Source organism: Gekko japonicus, unplaced genomic scaffold, assembly GCF_001447785.1.
Source record: "Gekko japonicus isolate JY-2015 unplaced genomic scaffold, Gekko_japonicus_V1.1 scaffold1114, whole genome shotgun sequence".
Taxonomy (NCBI): Eukaryota; Metazoa; Chordata; class Lepidosauria; order Squamata; family Gekkonidae; genus Gekko; species Gekko japonicus.
In genome coordinates, this window is record NW_015174875.1 from 438,383 (window position 1) to 457,713 (window position 19,331).

The window sequence follows — 19,331 nt, forward strand, 5'->3', positions numbered from 1 at the left end:
GAAATACAGGAACCCAAACAGATGGGAAATATTTTGCTATAGCACACACTGCATCCTCCCAACAGTGAGATGAAAGGAAACCTCCAGAAACATTGCTTTCAATTGTATGCAGAGTAAAGCTGCTGGTCCTCCTGTATTCCAAGACACAGAGCTGTAGTGGATGCTAAAGACTCACCCGTTTCCGCCATCCCACAAATGCAGCCCAGAAGCCACTTTCAACGGAGGCTTTGAACAGGCCTTGGCCATGGCCGGCTCAGGCCATCTGGCTCTCCCCCCTGCAAGAGGGCCCCAGACCGGAGCAGCCGGAGCAAGGGCAAGGCCAAGGCCAAGAGGAGGCTCACCTCCTACCACCAGGCCACCCCCAGCGGCTTATCGTTCCACTCAGGCCACGAGCTGCCTCTGAAGCTCAGGCCATCTGGCTCTCCCCCCTGCAAGAGGGCCCCCAAGGCCAAGAGGAGGCTCACCTCCTACCACCAGGCCACCCCCAGCGGCTTATCGTTCCACTCAGGCCACGAGGTGCCTCTGACCTCGGCTCAAAATGGCGGTGGTGATGATGAGTGGTTAAACAGGTTGGTGGTTCTGCCTGGTAAGAATCTGGAGTGAAGGTAACTGTGGAATGCCAACTCTGATTCATTCCAGAGGGGAGGCGTCTTGTGTCCCCTTAAGCACATTTGCATTCTAGTCCACTTCGTCATTCATTTATTTGCAGCACAAGAAAAGAATCAGAACAGAAGCAGGTCGGGAAGGAGGCATAAGTTCTCAGGTGCCTGGGGTGGTCTTCTCTTATTTGATTTTCTTCTCCACCAAATATTCTTGGTCTCTACTGGCTGTTCTCTGTTTCCGGGCACAATTCAAAGCACTGGTTCTTTTACCTATAAGGCCCTAAGTGGCTTGGGGTCGGGGGTCAGTGAAGCACTGCCTACTCCTTGACAGTCTAGCCTACCATTCGAGATCTTCTTCTCAGCCCTGATCTCTGTGTGCCTTCCCTCTCAGCAGAGGCAAACAGCGACAGGGTTCTTCCAGCACTGATGCCTGCCTATATAACGCCTTCCCCCTTAAGTCTTGTCTGGCACCTACTTTACTTCCTTTCAGGCACCAGGTCAAAATGTTCCTCTTTACCCTATGGGCAGAAGAAATGGGACCCTCCTTATTCATTCTACCAGGGCTGGGCCTCCAGTCAAGCTACCCGAGTGACTGCTTGGCGTGGCACAATGAGGAAGGTGCGGATGCACTCTGCTCTGCTCATGCCAAGGTCTGTGTGGCACGGGAGGAGACAGGCACCCCATACTGGGCCACGTCTAGCAAGAGAAGTGTTGCCTTTGGTTGGGGCAGCCCAGTACTGTGGACTGGCCTTACATCTGGATTTTCTCGTCTACACTGCTGCTTCAGATGATGCCGTCTGGATGATTTAAAGGCTTTCCTCTAACAGAGGAAAGAGTCAGCTCCTTTGCAATGTTTCCCACTATGCAGCTAAAATCTTGCAGGCTAAGCAAATGACGGAGGTGGCTCTTTCAAGCTGAAGTGTTTTCTGGAACCCAGTTGCAGATAAAAATATCCTGACAAGACGACTGTGCTGTCACAGCTAAATCCCCCTGAAACCGGCATTTCCATTTGCTTTGCCGGAGAATACTCCCTGACCCAGAGCAAGTTGAAGCAAAGCCAGCGGCCAGCTAAGAAGTGGCTCCATTTCTGACTTTGCATTTCTTGTTTTTATCCTTGTGGTTTTCACAGCAGGGGTTTGCTTCTGACTTCTGTTATCATAGTTTTGCAGCTTCAGCAGGCTTGGAGAAATTTATTTGGCTATAAAGGCTCTGTGGTGATTTATAATGAACTGGGGGAAAGCATCTAATTTGCATGTTCCCCCCCAAATTACCATAAACATGGTGGACACCAGAGAGCAAGCAAGTACAGCGCGCCGTCCTTGCGTGAGCTCATGAGGTCCTAAGATTGTCTGTGAAACCGGAGAGTGCTGTTTTTATGTCACTTGAATATTCTTGTTCACTAATTTAGAGCCAAGAAAGATGTTAGCGTTGAAGTGTGTACAATTTCATTCCCAGGAAATTATTTTTTGATATATTAGGAAGCTTGACAACTGCCAGTTGCGTCTTTTATGGCTCACCAAACTAAGAACACATGATGTGGCTTTTAGCTTCCACTTCTCAGAACTCCTCTGAAAATGATAAAATAAGGCTAAGTATCGCAAGATGTGAAAACAGAACAGATTTGGAGTTTCCTTATCTTTGCCTTGGTTTCTGGGAAATCCCACTGCCGTATTTCTTCTCTTCAACCGTGAGGATCAGTAACTCCCCCCCCCAATACATTTATACGTTTCAGTAGGCACGTTCAAACACCCACCAGTTTGGTGGACATCCTGTCCAGTCATGAACAGGGAGTCAATTCTTTGATGGACTGTTCATCGGTTTGTGTCAGTACACTTGTGCCTGTTGGGCAGGTTGCTTCGCCCTGTTTTTTTCCTGGCAGTACAATACAGAGCAACCAGTTTTTCACGCATGCACATTCTCACACATCCTGACTGAGTGCTATTCAATCCATCCGTGCTGCTCCATCAGGCAGGTTTAAGTGGAAAGAAGAAAAAGAAGAGGAGGAGGAGGAGGAGGAGGAGGAGGAGTTGGTTTTATACCCGGAGTATCGGAGTATCGCAGTGGCTTACAATCACCTTCCCTTCCTCTATTTGCCTCAATTTGCAAAGTAAACACAGCAGAGAGGAGAAGAGCCTACAGGAAGGTGTTGTGTGTGGTGGTGGTGGTGCGAGCAAGTTAAGCAGTGATCCTTGATATCAGGGGTCATTTCGTAGAAAAAGAGCTAGGGGAATTCATTAGCATAACTCATTAGCATATGCCACACCCCCTGACATCATAAGGCCCGGCAGTGGACCTGCAAGGCCGGCAGGAGTGTGAGGAAGCCCCGCCAAGGCCCTCCCTGGCCCCAGGCAGGCAGGGGTGGGGAGAGGCAGGGAGGAAGCAATTTACCCTCCCTCTTCTCCTGCCTCCTCCTGGCTGAATGAGGGTCGGAAGCAGGGCGGCTGGAAGCAGGGGGCGGGGCTTCGTTGTGGGCCCCGCCCCCCGCACCTCACCCGGGGGAACTGTGTTCCCCCGCGATCCCCCCCAAAATGACCTCTGCTTGATATGAAAATGTGGGTGCTGCCAACTCCAGGTTAGAAAATTCCTTGAGATTTGGGGGGTGGAGCGTGAGAGGACAGGATCTGAGGAGGGAAGGGACCTCAACAGAGCACGAGGGCATAGAACCCACCCTCCAAGGCAGTCATGTTCTCCAGGGCAACTATTCTCTCTAGTCTGGGGCCAGTTGTAATCCAGGGAGATCCTAGGGCCCCATTTGCAGGCTGGTAACCCTAGCTGCAAGCATATTTCCCTTTTCATCTGTGAAATATTGGCATATGCGGGACCTGGCCGGTGAGCTGCATTCAGTGGGGGGGGGATCTCAAATTCTGCAAGCCCCCCTGGTGGGCTGTTGGCTGAACAACCAGGATCAAGCCAAACAGAGCGGCCCCCAGTGCCGGGGAGGGGGCCCTGCTTGGCTCAGTTGACTCCTGAACTCCCAATCTGCCCCTGCTACCTGTCTCCCAGACTCACCTTTGATGCGGAGCAAGGTACTTTTCTCCAGCTCCTCAGTGCTGGTCAGATGACTTCGGGCTCTGCACTTGTACAGCCCGGCATGGGCCTGCGAAACATTCTGAATATCCAGCATCAAGGAAATGGAGTAGTTATCGACCTTCTGCCGGGTCAAGGCGACAGGAATGGCCTGCGAGGTGGGATCATACCAAGAGAGGTGGTTGTAGAGGTACTTGTTGGCTTTGCAAGTCATCTGAACATTGCTCGCCACGATCGCAGTGATCTGCTGATCCGTCTGAAGTTTGGATGGCATATCTGGAGGAGCAGAAGAGGACACACAAGACAGGACTTGATGTGCAACTGAGAAGATCAGGGCATGCTTGCTTTCTCGTTGGATAATACAAAACATGGTGAGACACAGTGAAAATTTAATCAGGAAAACACCTGCGTGTAAAAAGATTGTTTTTACCTAAGCAAAGATCTTTACGCTACTAAAACATCTATTCTATGAAAATTAATTTGATATCATATACACCATTCATAAATACAAATTCCAAGGCTATTCAAATACCAACAATATCAAAATTCAAGTTCTCAAATCATAGGGCAAACAACAACAACAACAACAAAATGGCAGCCAAAAAACAAGAGACCAGTCAGACCAGCCTGACAGCTTGGATGCGCAACAGAGCCATCAGACAACAGGAAATCCATTTTGGAACCAGCTCAGACCAACAGGACTGGACTTTCACAGGTGTCAAAGAAACATGCAGTAAAGGACTCAAGAGAACTGGGGCACGACATACAGATGTTGCTGTCTGATTGTGCATTTTAAATCCATAAGAAACAGCAGCGGCGACGGATCAAACTGCCTGTCTGATCACAGCCTATAGGTTTTGCTACAGAGACGGCATCGTGACACAAGTGGATCCCGCTGGGATGGAAAGGGGTTATATTTGGGTCTTGCCCCGTGACCTGACTGCAAATCCTGCCGTTGTTAACAGACGTTGTGAATGTAAGTTTCTATGCAGGGTACTGAAATATTTACCCCGAGGTGTTCTCCCCCCACCCCAGATATTTTATTTATGCTTCTGTTGGCTGGATGAGTTACATGCTTGTCTCTCCGGAATTATTTATGAATCTTCAGTAGCTGTAAAGAGTTTCTGCCTAGAATAGCCAGACCTGAATTATAGATGATCCTTCCTCTCTCACCCAAGAAACAAGATTAAAGAAACAGCCGATTGAGATGACTGGATGAAAGTAACACTCCTGCTGCCCCACTGATCATTCCCTGCAAGTGCCGCTCCACGCCATCATGCTACCTTGACAAGGTAAAGGTAAAGGTTCCCTTGCTCGAAAGCCAGTCGAATCCGACTCTAGGGTTGCGGTGCTCATCTCCGTTTCCAAGCCGAAGAGCCAGCGCTGTCCGAAGACGTTTCCGTAGTCATGTGGCCGGCATGACTAAACACCAAGGCGCACGGAACGCTGTTACCTTCCCACCGAAGTGGTACCTATTTATCTACTTGCAATTTCTTGCTTTCGAACTGCTAGGTTGGCAGGAGCTGTAACTAGAGACGGGAGCTCACTCCGTCATGCGGCACCCCTGGGTCTCGAACTGCTGAACTACCGACCTTCCACAGCCTGCAGTTCAGCGTCTTAACCACTTGAGCCATCGCAGCTCCTACCTTGACAAAGGGGTTCAGAAATATGCATTCGCCAAGAGAGTGTGCCATTTTCTCTGAACCTCATCTTTCCATGAAGAATATAGGCAAGGGGTAATGCCTGGCCTACCTGGTTGGGTTGTTGTTATCAACACTACTAGCAAATACAAGAAAATGATTGTTTTTCTGGCTATTATGCTGCACACATTTTTTTTTGGGGGGGGTACAGGAAAGCAGCCATATTGTGTGGTGTCTGTTGACTAATCCTCCTCTATCTTTTGATCTGGTGGGCGATAACAAACTCCCAGTGTTAAGTGTCCTTTTGTCCCCCCTATTTCAACCCACAGAACTTCCAGAAGTGACTCCAATTCTCTTAGCTTCTTAATCTTTCTGGACTTTATACCCTCTCTAACATACAGAGCCACCCCCCCTCCAACTCTTCCCCCCCTATCCTTCCGATATAATATATAACCGGGAATCACCGTATCCCACTGATTTTCCTCATCCCACCAAGTTTCTGAAATACCCACAATGTCTATTTTTCCCTCCGACACCAAGCACTCCAACTCCCCGATTTTACCTCGGACACTTCGAGCATTTGTATAGAAACAGCTGTAATTTCCCATACTGGTTAAGCCTGCCACCTTCCTCTTGCAATCTCGAGACCTTGTCAGGCAGTCCATGTCACTAGCCATGGTCTCAGTGGACAATTTCAATCCACCTCCCTGTAGAAAAGCAACAGGTACCCCCTCATCTCTCTGAGATGAGCCAACCCGAACCAGAGACTTTTCATCTCCTGTCGGCTTTCCCCCAATATTCAGTTTAAAAACTGCTCTGCCACCTTTTTGATTTTAAGCGCCAGCAGCCTGGTTCCTTCTCGGGACAAGTGGAGACCGTCTCGCCTGTACAGCTCCCTCTTGTTCCAAAAAGAATCCCAGTGCCTAACAAACCTGAACCCTTCCCCCCTACACCATCGTCTCATCCACGCATTGAGACTCCTGATCTGTGCCTGTCTCTCCGGCCCTGCGCGTGGAACAGGTAGCACTTCTGAGAACCCCTTTATCTTTCTATTGGCCCTTTTCTGCACTTTTTCCAATGCTATAATATCCTTTTTGAGGTGCTGTCAGTGTGCTGTTCCCGTTCCCCTGTCAGGCTTGAACCACCGTTACCACGAGCTCCTCTTCCAAAGCCAAGAGGGAGCCGGGTTCTGGTTTTTTAGAGTCCAGGGACTTGTTCCACGAGAGCAGGCAAGTGTTCAGGAGTAGAAGCCCACTCACTTCTTCTCCAGGCTCGCTGTCCTCCCAGTGGCCGGACTTCTAACCAAAGTACAAAGAATGAGAACCTGAACAGACCACTGGCTGGATTCTCTTTTTTCCCTTTACGCTAGTTATGTATGAACTCCCCTCCGTCTGAATTCTGACTTGATCACAAACTGCAACTGAAATTCCCAAATAATAATAATTAAAAACACTCATTTTTTATCAACTGTTCTACATTAGATCACAAATACTTTGCACAGGCACATTCTTGCACTTCTGATTTGGAACTGGTTTTTTGGAGGGCGGGGGTGTGAGGCAACTGGGCAATGTTCCTCCGAGTGCATCATATTACCCCCCCCCCCAATTCAAAGCATGCACCAACAGCAGCTATAAACAAGTCGGCTAGTGCAATGATCAACCGTCTTGACTGTGTCAATGCGACAGCAGCGCATACTCTCTAAAAGGTTTTTATTTGAGCAGTCCTAGTTTGGTAGAAGAGTACTTAAGCTTTTGTGTTTCATAAGCGTCTTTCAATATTTCAGTTTCTTTATTCGGCCAACTACCAGTACAAGTCAAAAATAAAAGCTTTACAGTAAAATCATTAGAGAGTAAAATTGGTCTGATCTATTGGCTACAATTAGTTAGAATCTGTACTTGAAATTTCTCTACGAATTCTACAGGCTACTGAAAAAAAATTGGCACAGCTAATGGTAACCTGTTGATTAGCACCCATTAAAAGTTTCTTTAAAATATAAGCATCGGAACATCCTGAGAGATTATTAAGTAGAGGGGAAATTATATCAGAACGAGCTTCCTGATAGAAGTGACAGTGTAACATTACATGCTCGACTGATTCCACCTCTTTAGTACCACACAGACAAATCCTCTCCTTCGTGGGAGTCTACTTAAGTGTCTTTGTGAGGCAGGAAGTGTACTGTCACTTGAAGAATGCTGAAAAACAGCAAAAAACTGTGACAATATAACGCTAAACAATACAAGATAACTGTGTAAGATTTATGAACTAATGTATAACTCCTTTTACAATACAATTGTCAATAAAATTACCTTGTTGTATTTGATAAGGTTATTCATCTTTGTTCTGAAGAAGATTATTGTCGAAACGGCAGGACATTCCGGAGACCACCGTCTACACTTATTATTGGAAAGTGTTCACTTTTTCTACATTGTATTATTATGATGATTTTTCAACAAAATATTGTTTAGCGTTATATTGTCACACTTTTCCCCTGTTTTTCGGTGATACAGAGACTGTGTCCATCAACTTAGATCAAAACTTGAAGAATGGCCTGCATCTCTTCTCCAGGGCTGCCCGGCTCCTTCCGGGGTGGGGATTCCCTGCCCCCAGCAGCTGCCCCCGGCCACCAATCAGCTGGCCAGCAGGGGGCCTCACTCTTTGTGGGGGAAGCCCAGGCTGGAGTCAAACAGCAACCGTCACTGGTGATGGCACTCCTGGTGCGCACCAGAAGTTACATCATGTTGTCGGTAACAGGGCACACAGGGCATCCTATTGCCTGTGACATGGGACACTGTATGGTAAAAAGGCAGCTATCATAGAGTTTTTGCCCAAATACATGAACACATGAAGCTGCTTTCTACTGAATCAGACCACCGGCCCATCAAGGTCACTACTGTCACTGACTCTCCAGGGTCTCAGGCAGAGGTCCTTCCCATCACTTCCTGCCTGGTCCTTTTAATTGGAAATGCTGGGGATAGAACCTGGGACCTTCTGCATGCCAAGCAGATGCTCTGCCACTGAGCCACAGCCCCTCTTTACAGCTCTCCAGGGTCTCAGGCTGAGGTCTTTCACATCACCTACTGCCCGGTCCTTTTAACTGGAAATGCCAGGGATTGAACCTGGGACCTTCTGCATGCCAAGCAGATGCTCTTTCACTGAGACACAGCCCCTCTTTACAGCTCTCCATGGTCTCAGGCTGAGGTCTTTCAAATCACCTACTGCCCGGTCCTTTTAACTGGAAATGCCGGGGATTGAACCTGGGACCTTCTGCATGCCAACCCGATGCTCTTCCACTGAGCCACAGCCCCTCTTTACAGCTCTCCAGGGTCTCAGGCTGAGGTCTTTCACATCACCTACTGCCCGGTCCTTTTAACTGGAAATGACAGGGATTGAACCGGGGACCTTCTGCATGCCAAGCAGAGGCTCTTCCACTGAGCCACAGCCCCTCTTTACAGCTCTCCAGGGTCTCAGGCTGAGGTCTTTCACATCACCTACTGCCCGGTCCTTTTAACTGGAAATGCCGGGGATTGAACCTGGGACCTTCTGCATGCCAAGCAGATGCTCTACCGCTCCGCCATGGCCCCTAACCAGAGCGTCCTATGATGCTGGCAACACAATGACATCCCTTCCAGTGTGCGCTGCTGTGATGCCAGCATAGGCCTCCCCCCCACACACACACTGCTGGTAGGTGGCTTCCGCCTCCACCCACCAGGTGGTAGGAGGGGCCAGGCAAGCCTACAATTTCACTAGGGTTTTCACAAAGTATTTTTTCCAGGGGGGACAAGAGATCAAATTCTCTTGAGGGAGGCAAGGACTTTTACCTGGTCTTTCCCAAATGTTGTGCTTCCTCCTTACCTCTGTTCTCTATCCCCATCAATTTCCCGGGACTCAGACCCTCTGCACACAGACTGACTCAGCCCAGGGCCCAAATGGGATCCATCTGGGCTCTGCACTACCTGATAAGACAGCCCCCAAACACACAGATCCCATCACATACCAAAAATTCAGTTTTATGTCTACAATGTCGTGCATGGACCATATTTTGTTAACAAACTTGCAGGGCGGGTTCCCACAGCACCTTGGGGCCTGGTACAGTGCCATTTCTCATGCCCATTTTCCTTATGCACAGTGTTGCAAACCAGCAGGTGGAACTGATCAGTTCCCCTGGACACACCAGAGATCAGTTCCCCTGGAGAAAAGGGCTGCTTTGGAGGGTGGTCTCTATGGCATTATACCTCACAGAGGTCCTTTCCTCCCAAGCCCTGCCTTCCACAGGATCCACACCCCCTCAAACCTCCAGGAATTAATCAACCCAGAGTTGGCAACCCTAGACCAGAGTCTAAAATTACTTAACTGCCCCACCGTAGATGGACCACTGAAGATGGACCACTGGTCTGAACCAGCAGGTTTTTTCCCCTACTGTTCTTAACCTCCTAACAAGCCATGTCATTTTATTTCCAACCCAACGTTTCTAAGAAGTTTCCTACCCTCAAGTCCTGAAACATCACAGGCACACACGTTCATACCTTAGGAGCACCAGCTGGGTTTCTTTTTGTCCTTCTGCCCAGGCTACTTTCTTTATTTTGTGCTTTCATTGGGATTTCTGCAATTATATTCCAATTTTTTTCAAGAAAACTCAGCTGGCTGTAACTGGTGCGTGAAAAAGCACTTGTCTCTCTACGTACTTCATTGTAAGATGAAAATTTTACCTTTGAGAATACATTTTTATTTTGCTTGCATTTTGCATGACTTTGTTTACATGCTCTGGACATAAATGCAATTAGCATCCTTATTCTGAGCAGATGCAAAATCCTGCCCCCCCCGCTCCAAAAATCCCCTGTAAATATATGCCATGTGGCATTTTCTCTTCTGTCAACAGCCCCTGTACTCTTGTCTTTGTTTTTTATTACAACTTAGTCCTTTGAAATGGCTTGGGATTCCCTAACGGGAATGGAGAAGTGCTCCGTTCGGGAAGGTAAACTGTCAGCATAAATCAAAAGGAAGTCTGGTTCCATTTGTATTTACAAGGAATTAATTGGTTTTAATTTCCTGTCCTTTACACAATGCTTTGCGTAATTTAAAACTGATGTGCTTTTGCGCATTCCACAGCTGAGCCTGCCAGGGGTGGCTGGGTTCCTTGCAGTCAGTACGGACCGGAGAAATCCACTTGCCAATCTGAAAAAACACAGGCCCTTTTACATGTCCCCATAAACATGTCTGGAATGAGCACACTGCCTGGGGCAACTGTTTGCAAAACGCCTCCTCTTTGAGAATTTGGCACCAAGTCTTATCAAGTGACTCTTAAAAGCTTAAAAGCTTTGCGTGAAGATATCCAGTTCTTCCCAAAGGGCAACATCTAAATTCTCTTGCACAAGGACAGGTTTCTGTTTCTATCCATGGAATTTGTCATGTAGGGTTGCCAGCTCTCGACTGGAAAATATATGGAGATTTGGGGTGGGGGTGTGGGGAAGGCAGAGTTTGGGGAGGGGCCTCAGCAGGGTACAATGCCACAGAGTCCACCCTCCAAAGCAGCCCTTTTCTCCAGGGGAACTGATCTTGGTCGTCTAGGGATCAATTGTAATAGCAGGAGATCTCCCGGTGCCACTTGAAGGTTGGCTTCCCTAGGTTTGTGCAGGAGACCTTCCTTCTGGCTTGCTCCTATAGTCCCCCAAGAGCTAGGAGCCGTGTTCTTGTCATCATTACTAACCGGTTTTTAAAAATAATTTTGATATCTCACTGAGCAGTAGTGCTCTCAACAGGTTAAAAAACATTGAGTGAAGCAACTGCCCTTTCATTTCATTTTCAGAAAAGCAAACAGCCTCAAAACATAAGCAAGTGTCCCCTTAACTTAAAGCCCAATTGATTAATATCAGCCCCTGTTGATGGACCCTACCAATTCACCAGCCTCAAGCTGTAATTGACTAATCCACCCATCAAAGGCAGGAAGGGCTGCACCCCTATGAAACATGTTGCCTGAGACTTAGCCCTTTGCACAGGAAATGACGTGGACAATGAATACTGGTGGAGGGGGGAGACTGTGCCTGCTGGTTACCTCCCCCTCCCCATCACACAGGGACAAATCAGCTCTTTCACTCACCAAGAAAGCTCCCACTGGGCTGCTGCAGACGGAGGGATTCCCCCATCCCAGAAGGGGTGAGACAGTTTGAAGCCAGTCCCGGAGAGACAGCTAGGGACAGTCTAGATAGACGCGTTAGGGTTCTTTTATTTGTTTCTTAACTTACCTATCCTCATTATTCTACAAATCATTTGAAAATCAGTTGTTACTAGACCTCTTAAATAAAACTGTTCATTATTCTTCCTGGGTCCTCACGCCCTCACCCAGTCGCCTATAAAGCACACCCTATCGTCTGCACGGGGATCCTGAACTGAGCCACCGGTCCATCTCTAGCAGCTCTCCAACATCTCAGGATGAGAGAAGCTATTCTCCTTTTACCAGGAGATGCCAGGGGAGTGTGCCTGGGTGGTTCTCCAGGCAAGGCAGATGTTCTACTGCTGAGGGCGAAAGTAGACATTCTGAGCTTCCGTGGGTTCTGACAACATTCTGAGCTTCCACACATGCGAAATAATGCCGTTTCAATCCACTTCAGCGACTGCTTACAAGTGGATTTTGCCAATCCACACAGTAAAATCCAGTTGCAAAGTGCACTGAAAGTGGATTGAAAGAGCATTATTTAGTGTTATGTTCCACTGTCCACAACGGCTGCGTTTTTAAAGCAGTGGAAAGTGCCAAGATATTTGTCTCAGAGAGAACAGTGCATAAGACCATAAGAAGAGCCCCGCTGGATCAGACCATTGGTCCATCTAGTCCGGCATTTTGTCTCACACAGCGGCCAGCCAATGAATCTGGAGGGCAAACAACAGCATCCCCCTGATGCTGCCTCCTGGCACTGGGATTCAGAAGCTGACTGAACATGGAGGTTCCCCTTTGGCCACCATGAATAGTAGCCATAACCAGGGGTCATTTCGTAGAAAAAGAGGTGCAGGAGCTCATTAGCAGAACTTATTTGCATATGCCACCCCCCCTGACATCACCGGGAGTGTGTCAGAAGGCAACACCCACCACTCAGCCTCCACTGGACTGTTTTGGATTGCTGGCTATGGGGGGGGGACGTGCAGATCTGTTCTCGCAGAGGAGGGAGAGCTTGTACCTGAAGGTGGGATGGGGGGGGGCTCTGCAACTTACCTGGCTGCTTCTTGCTCTGACTGAGGGCTGCTGGGAGCAGGGGGGGGGGCTTGTTGCATGTGCCTGCCCCCTGGGCTCTTTACTGCCAGAGCTCCGCTCCTGTGCACTCCTGCAGGAAATGACCCCTGGCAACAAGCCTCTCCTCCATGAATCTGCATATCCCCTTTTAAAGTTGTCTGTGCCCTACATCCTCTCTGGCAGTGAATTCCATGTTTTAATCACTCATTGCGTAAAGGAAGTATTTCCTTATATCCATCCTGAATCTATTGCCCATCGGTTTCACTGGAAGCCTTCGAGAGCATCTTCTCTTGAAGGTGTATCTTGTTGTGCCATCCCTCCCCCCCGCTAACTTGGCCATGAAGCCGACTGGGTATCTGTAGGCCAGTCAGTCTTGCTCAGCCAAACCTACCTCATAGGGCTGTTGTGAGGATAAAGTACAGGGCTGGAGGCTGCCTTTCTCCAAGGCGGCCAGGGTCAGCCAAATAATGTGATTTTTAAAAGGATCCCTTTTTGTGATTTTTTTAAAGCAGCAAATGCCCGTTACTTTTGGAGCAAGCTCACTGGACGGGCACAGGATATAGCTTTATCAGTATTAAATCATACCTAGCGTAACCGGAGAGCTGTGAATAAAGCATGGCACGCTTCAGTCATCTGGAGCTGAAGAGGGCTGGGATCGTGACTACTGACTTGTGTCAGGAGAGAGTGGAGGGACCATAATTAACCGGTTAAATTTAATTTTTACTTCATCTATATTGGAATTTGTAAATATTTTAATATTTTAGTGTTTTTAATTTATATTGACTCAAGACCTGACCAGTCCCCAGACTCCGGGATGCCTTGGCCACTGCCCTGATATCTCTCCCCTTCAAGCGTCCGTAGAAAACAGTTTGCAAAGAGCTCCAGTGTGGCAGAGGGAACACAGAAACTGTAAATAGTCAGGAGAACAGGCTGGTCCCACTTGGAGGCTACACACCAGCCACGTCTGGTGTCTCACCAAGGGCCTGGTAAGTTTTGAAACCAGTCCGGGACTGCCAAAAGGACTGGGAGGGGGGCAGGGTAAGGCAGGTTTATCACACCCCTGCTGGCCCCATGTCATGCCTGGCGGTCTGAGTTTCGCTTGTTGAGTCCTGGGTTGCGCAGGCTGGCCCACGTGTGAATAAAAATTAAGGGTATTGGCGTGCCACACAGGTTAGGCATGTGAATGTGGTGTGCATGGCCAGAAACTTCCCCTGGCAGGAATTATGACCCACCATGACCCCCCCTCAATGCGTGAACACGTCCACGTCTATGTCAAATCAGAGTCTTGGTCTCGAACGTGTGAAGAAACCCCCCATGGGTGCCACGCAGGTGTCTTACCTGAGACATAGAACCTGATGCTTCTTTCGTCTGTGCCAACCTTGTTAGAAGCAATACAGAAGTAGATCCCTGAGACATTGCTTGCTGTGACTGTCAGGATGCTGATGATCTGTCAAGTGGGGGAAACAGGAAGTCAGGCGGTTGACACAGACTGACGGAGGGTGGGGTGGGGCTCACTGTATGTACGGAGCAGGTGAGATTATTTGTTTTAGAACACAACAAGCAGTGGAGTCAAGATGACTGGCACAGGAGGAGCAGCCCCCCCTGCCCCTTCTGGTTTTCTTGCCCCTTCTCCCCCCCTTGCTTTTCCCAGCCCCCCCCCAGTTCTTCCTCCCCCCAGGTGCCCTCCCACCTTGCAGTCATCTCTTCTCCCCCTGCCCGTTGCAGCCTCCCAGCCCCAACTCCACCGCTTTTACCCCCTGGATAGGGCTACGGAATGTCACCCACCATTTGCGGTCGTAGCAGAAACCCAAAATGCTACCCAGACATCAGGGTCTCCCCCTCAATGTATGTACAAGCATGGGCTGTTTTTACTTTCGGGGAGGGGGTTAACCCCTAATTTATTTTAGGGTTTTTTTCCTTTTTTTGCAGAGCTGAGCGTTGCCCCTGTTTTGCAGAAAGATACACTTTAGTCCTGGGTTCCCTCCCCATTGAGGTTTTTTCAAAATAAAAAAAAAATCCATATAGTGGGAATGCCTATCACTACTGGACTGGATATCTGATTTGGCAAAGAACAGCCCGGGACCAGGCTATCTCTTCCAATCATTTTTTGTTCTTTAGTAGGTCAGTAGTTCAGCGGTTCAAGACCCGAGTGCCGCAAGACAGGGTGAGCTCCTGTCTCTAGTTCCAGCTCCTGCCAACCTAGCAGTTCGAAAGCAAGAAATTGCAAGCAGATAAACAGGGACCACTTCGGTGGGAAGGTAACAGCGTTCCGTGCGCCTTGGTGTTTAGTCATGCCGGCCACATGACCACGGAAACGTCTTCGGACAGCGCTGGCTCTTCGGCTTTGAAATGGAGATGAGCGCCGCAACCCTAGAGTCGGATTCGACTGGCTTTCGAGCAAGGGAACCTTTACCTTTACTTTTTACCTCTCAAGCCTGCCGGAGAATCCTCTCCTTGCTGACTGCTCCACAGTCAAAAGAACCTCTTTGATCCTAATGGCTACAAAATGTAAAAATTCCAGTGTATCAAGAAAAAAAATGCATGGAAGTCAATTACTACTCTGAACATCTTGTCTTGTTCCTTTATCACATTCTGGGGCAAAGAAACTTTGCTACTGAAGCCAGGTACAGAACACCTTTTTTTTTGTTTAAATCTCAATTCTGAGTGATTCGACTTCCTGATAACAAATCTGTTTTTATCTATTGCATTACAGTGCCTTATGGATTTAAATTTTTCTACTTAGCTATGTCCCTAAATGCTGTGCTATGCTTCATGACAGTGACAAATTGATACTTTGAGAATATGGAGAATTTTAAGGCACAATCCAAATGCCAAGGAGGCATTCGTTATAGACACCCATTTGGAGTGGTGGCAGCTGATTTTAAAAAATCCCACAGAGCTGTAGAATCACAGAGTGGGAAGGGGTCCTACAGGCCATCTAGTCCAACCCCCTCGTCAATGCAGGATCAGCCTAGAGCATCCCTGACAAGTGTTTGTCCAGCCGCTGCTTAAAGACAGCCAGAGAGAGGGAGCTCACCACCTCCCTGGGCAGCTGATTCCACTGTGGCACAACTCTGACTGTAGAAAAGTTTTCCCTAATATCCAGCCCACCCTTAATTTAAACCCATTCTTGTGGGTCCTCTCCTCTGCTGCCAACCCGAACAGCTCCTTGCCCTCCCCTACATGACGGGCCTTCAAATACTTAAAGAGAGCAATCATGTCCCCTCTCAGCCTCCTCTTCTCCAGAATGAACATTCTCAAATCCCTCAGCCTTTCTTCGTAGGGCTTGGTCTCCAGGCCCCCGATCATCCTCGTCGCTCTCCTCTGCACCTGCTCCATTCTGTCCACATCCTTTTTGAAGTGAGGCCTCCAGAACGGTGCACAACGCTCCAGGTGCAGCCTGACCAATGCAGTGTACAGAGGGACTATGATGACCTCTTGCGATTTAGATACTATGCCTCTGCAGCTGGCAAAAAAAGGAGTTGATTGCCAATTGAACTGGTCGTTTTATTAGTGTATGGTGATAATTTTATTATGCTTATTATGTTGAGAGCCAGTTTGGTGTCGTGGTTAAGTGCGCAGACTCTAATCTGACAGAACCGGGTTTGATTCCCCACTCCTTCACTCGCACCTGCTGGATGACCTTGGGCAAGCCATAGTTCTCTCAGAGGTGCTCTTGAAAAGAGCAGTTTCTGTCAGAGCTCTCTCAGCCCCACCTCAAATGAAGTAGTAGTAGTAGTACAGGGCCCAGAAACGAGCCCTGTGGCACCCCACTGGACACCTCCCTCCATTCAGATAAAATGCCAACCAGTTCTCCAACCAGTTCCCTGTCCACCTAAGCATCCTAGAGTCCAGTCCACAGTCCTCTAGTTTACCCATAAGAATATCATGGGGAACCCTAAAAGCTTTACTAAAATCCAGGTAAACAACATCAACAGCATTCCATCGATCCAATAAGCTTGTCACTCGATCAAAGAAGGAAATGAGGTTGGTCTGGCAGGACCTTTTGGGGACAAATCATAAGAACATAAGAACATAAGAGACGCCAATGTTGGATCAGGCCAAAGGCCCATCCAGTCCAACACTCTGTGTCACACAGTGGCCAGAAATACCAGTGCCATCAGGAGGTCCAGCAGTGGGGCCAGGACATTAGAAGCCCTCCCACTGTTGACCCCCCCAAGCACCAAGAAGACAGAGCATCACTTGCCCCAGAGCCCCTAGCTATACCTTGTGGCTAATAGCCACTGATGGACCTCTGCTCCATATGCTTATCTAATTCCCTTTTGAAGCCATCCATGCTTGTAGCACCCACCACTTCCTGTGGCAGTGAATTCCAAGTGTTAATCACTCTTTGGGTGAAGAAGGACGTCCTCCGTTCTAACCCGACCGCTCTGCAGTTTCATGGAGTGCCCACGAGTTCTTGTATTGTGAGAAAGGGAGAAAAGTACCTCTTTCTCTACCTGCTCTTTCCCATGCATAATCTTATAAACCTCGATCATGTCACCCCTCAGTCGTCTTTTCTCCAAGCTAAAGAGCCCCTAAGCGCTTTAACCTTTCCTAATAGGGAAAGTGTTCCAACCCTTTTATCATTCGTGCTGATTTCCGTGCTGATTTCCCTGGATCACCAAGTTATCCTTTAGATGCTTGCAGACTGATCCCTTTAAAATCTGCTCCAGACTCTTCCCTGGGACAGAGGTCAGACTGACTGGCCTGCAGTTTCCTGGGCCACCCCTCCTCCCTTTTTTAAAAACTGGAATAACATCTGCCCTCCTCCAGTCTTGTGACACATCTCTCGTCCTCCAAGAGGTCTGAAAGATGATGGACAAAGGCCCTGCAAGCTCTCTAGTAAGTTCTTTGAGCACTCTTGGGTGCATGCCATCTGGCCTGGGGGATTTATATTCATTCAGTGCAGCCAGGTGCTTCTCAACTACCTCTCTGTCTATGTCAACCAGCAGCCTGGACGATGTGCCTTGCCTACTGCCATCTCTAGATGAGCCTGTTCTCCTCTTCAGGGGAAAAACGGAGGCAAAATAGGCATTGAGCCTTTTCTGCTTTCTCTCTGTCCTCTGTCAGAGTTTCTCCATTTTCACCCAACAGTGGGCCCATCACCTCTTTTATCTTGTGTTCGTTCCTCACATATCTGAAAATGTTCTTGTTGTAGCGAGCCTCCCTGGCTAGCTTTAGCTCACTGTCAAATTTGGCCTCTCTGATGGCTGTCCTACAGTGCCAGCAACCTCCAGATACTCTTCTTTAGTGGTGTGTCTTCGCCTCCATTTCTTGAACATTTCCCTTGTCTTCCTTAGCACATCACACAGTTCTCTGTTCACCCTCCATTGGCTTCTTGGATCCCCTACCATATTTCCTTCTTGTTGGAATAACAATGGCTTGAGGTTGTAAGAGCTCTTGCTCCTTTCCTTTCCAGCAGTCCTGCCCATGGAATGATTCTCATCAAGCCTCTGAGCTTATTAAAGTCTGCTCTACTGAAATCTAACATACACGTGTGGCTATGAACTTCCTTGGCCCCCCACAGCAAAAGGAATTCTAGCAGGACATGGTCACATCTCCCTAAGGTCCCCACCACCTTCACCCCATCTACCATCTCTTGCCTTTTGGTCAATATTAAGTCGAGTATGGCTGAGCCCCTCATAGCTTCCTCCACCATTTGATGAAGGAAGTTATCAACCAGACAGGTCAGGAACGTGTGAGAGTGTGGATGCTTTGCAGAGTTTGTCTCCCAGCATACATCGGGGGAGTTGAAGTCACCCATTACTACCAGGACATGTTGCTTGGATACCCTGTCAAGCTGCTCAAGGAGGGCAGCATTCACCTCCTCATTTAGAGGGAACTAGCAACAAGTGTAAGACTGAGGCTTGGCCCTAGCATTGCCATGGGCAGGAATGCATAAATACACACCTCTCAATGCCTGAGGAAAAGAGGGTAATTTGGGCAAATTATTATCTTTGGTATCACAGGGAACTGGCAGCAGGGAGAGTGTCATGAGAGGGCAGGAGAGCTTGGCCCACACAAGGCAACAATCTTCCGTTCCAGCGATGCCTTAAAGATCCACAGACGTTTCCAGTGTAAATGCTGCTGGTCAGATGCAAAACTATTTTACTTAAAACACTGATAAGCAGGAAGGTAGTGGTGCAGAGAAGCCCTCAATGAAGGAAATGACAAGGGAGAAATTGTCCAGATGGTCTCCACTTGAAAGAGGGAGGATTCCAGCAGAGATCTGACATCATTCCTGTCCTCTCCAGATCTTTTCGGTTTCACCCTGTCGATTGATTCACCCTAAGCATTTGTTACTTTCACACCTTCAACATACCATGATTCTTGAACTGATGAAGAAGGAGGCTACAAAGCGGAACTCTGACCAAGGAAGTCTTCTGTTTAAATGTTGCCTCTGCCATAAATCCACCGAGCAAACTTTCGTTTATGTTCTTATATTTTTTTATCATGTGGAGAATGGTCGAATGCCACCCCATTTTATCTCCCTACTCTCCTGGTTGTTTGTTTGGGGTGGCAGACAGTGGCCATGTTCACATGGGCAGTTTGGTCCGACACAGCCACTCCTCCCCTCCGGATCAAATGGGCACAGTCAGACAGCCACATCTGCCAAACGTTCCCCAGCCATACTCATAACTCATCCTGTCATAGGATGACTTGGAGCCAGGTTAAAAAGGCACCACATCACAAGTGGTGTTTTTGGTTCCCTGCGCAGTCATTGTGCATGTCCGGATGTCTGAACATGCGCAGAACGGATTTGCCAGTCTGAAGCTGCAGATCCGTTCTGCCACTAGGGAGGGTTCTTTTTAAGGAAAAATTGCCTATATGTGCATGTGC

The 19,331-nt window shown here is 48.3% G+C and overlaps 1 protein-coding gene across 1 annotated transcript in view; it reads right to left on the minus strand.

Annotated features, from left to right (window-relative positions):
• Positions 1–1,177: 1,177 nt before the first annotated feature.
• The window catches only part of LOC107121839 (vascular endothelial growth factor receptor kdr-like), a 70,536-nt gene continuing 52,382 nt past the window's right edge, over positions 1,178–19,331 (minus strand). The window contains exons 5-7 of the mRNA XM_015424842.1: positions 13,827–13,935; positions 3,612–3,905; positions 1,178–1,254 (exon numbers count right to left, since the gene is read on the minus strand). Of these exons, the coding sequence (XP_015280328.1) occupies positions 1,178–1,254; positions 3,612–3,905; positions 13,827–13,935 (480 nt within the window). The remainder of the gene's footprint in view (positions 1,255–3,611; positions 3,906–13,826; positions 13,936–19,331) is intronic.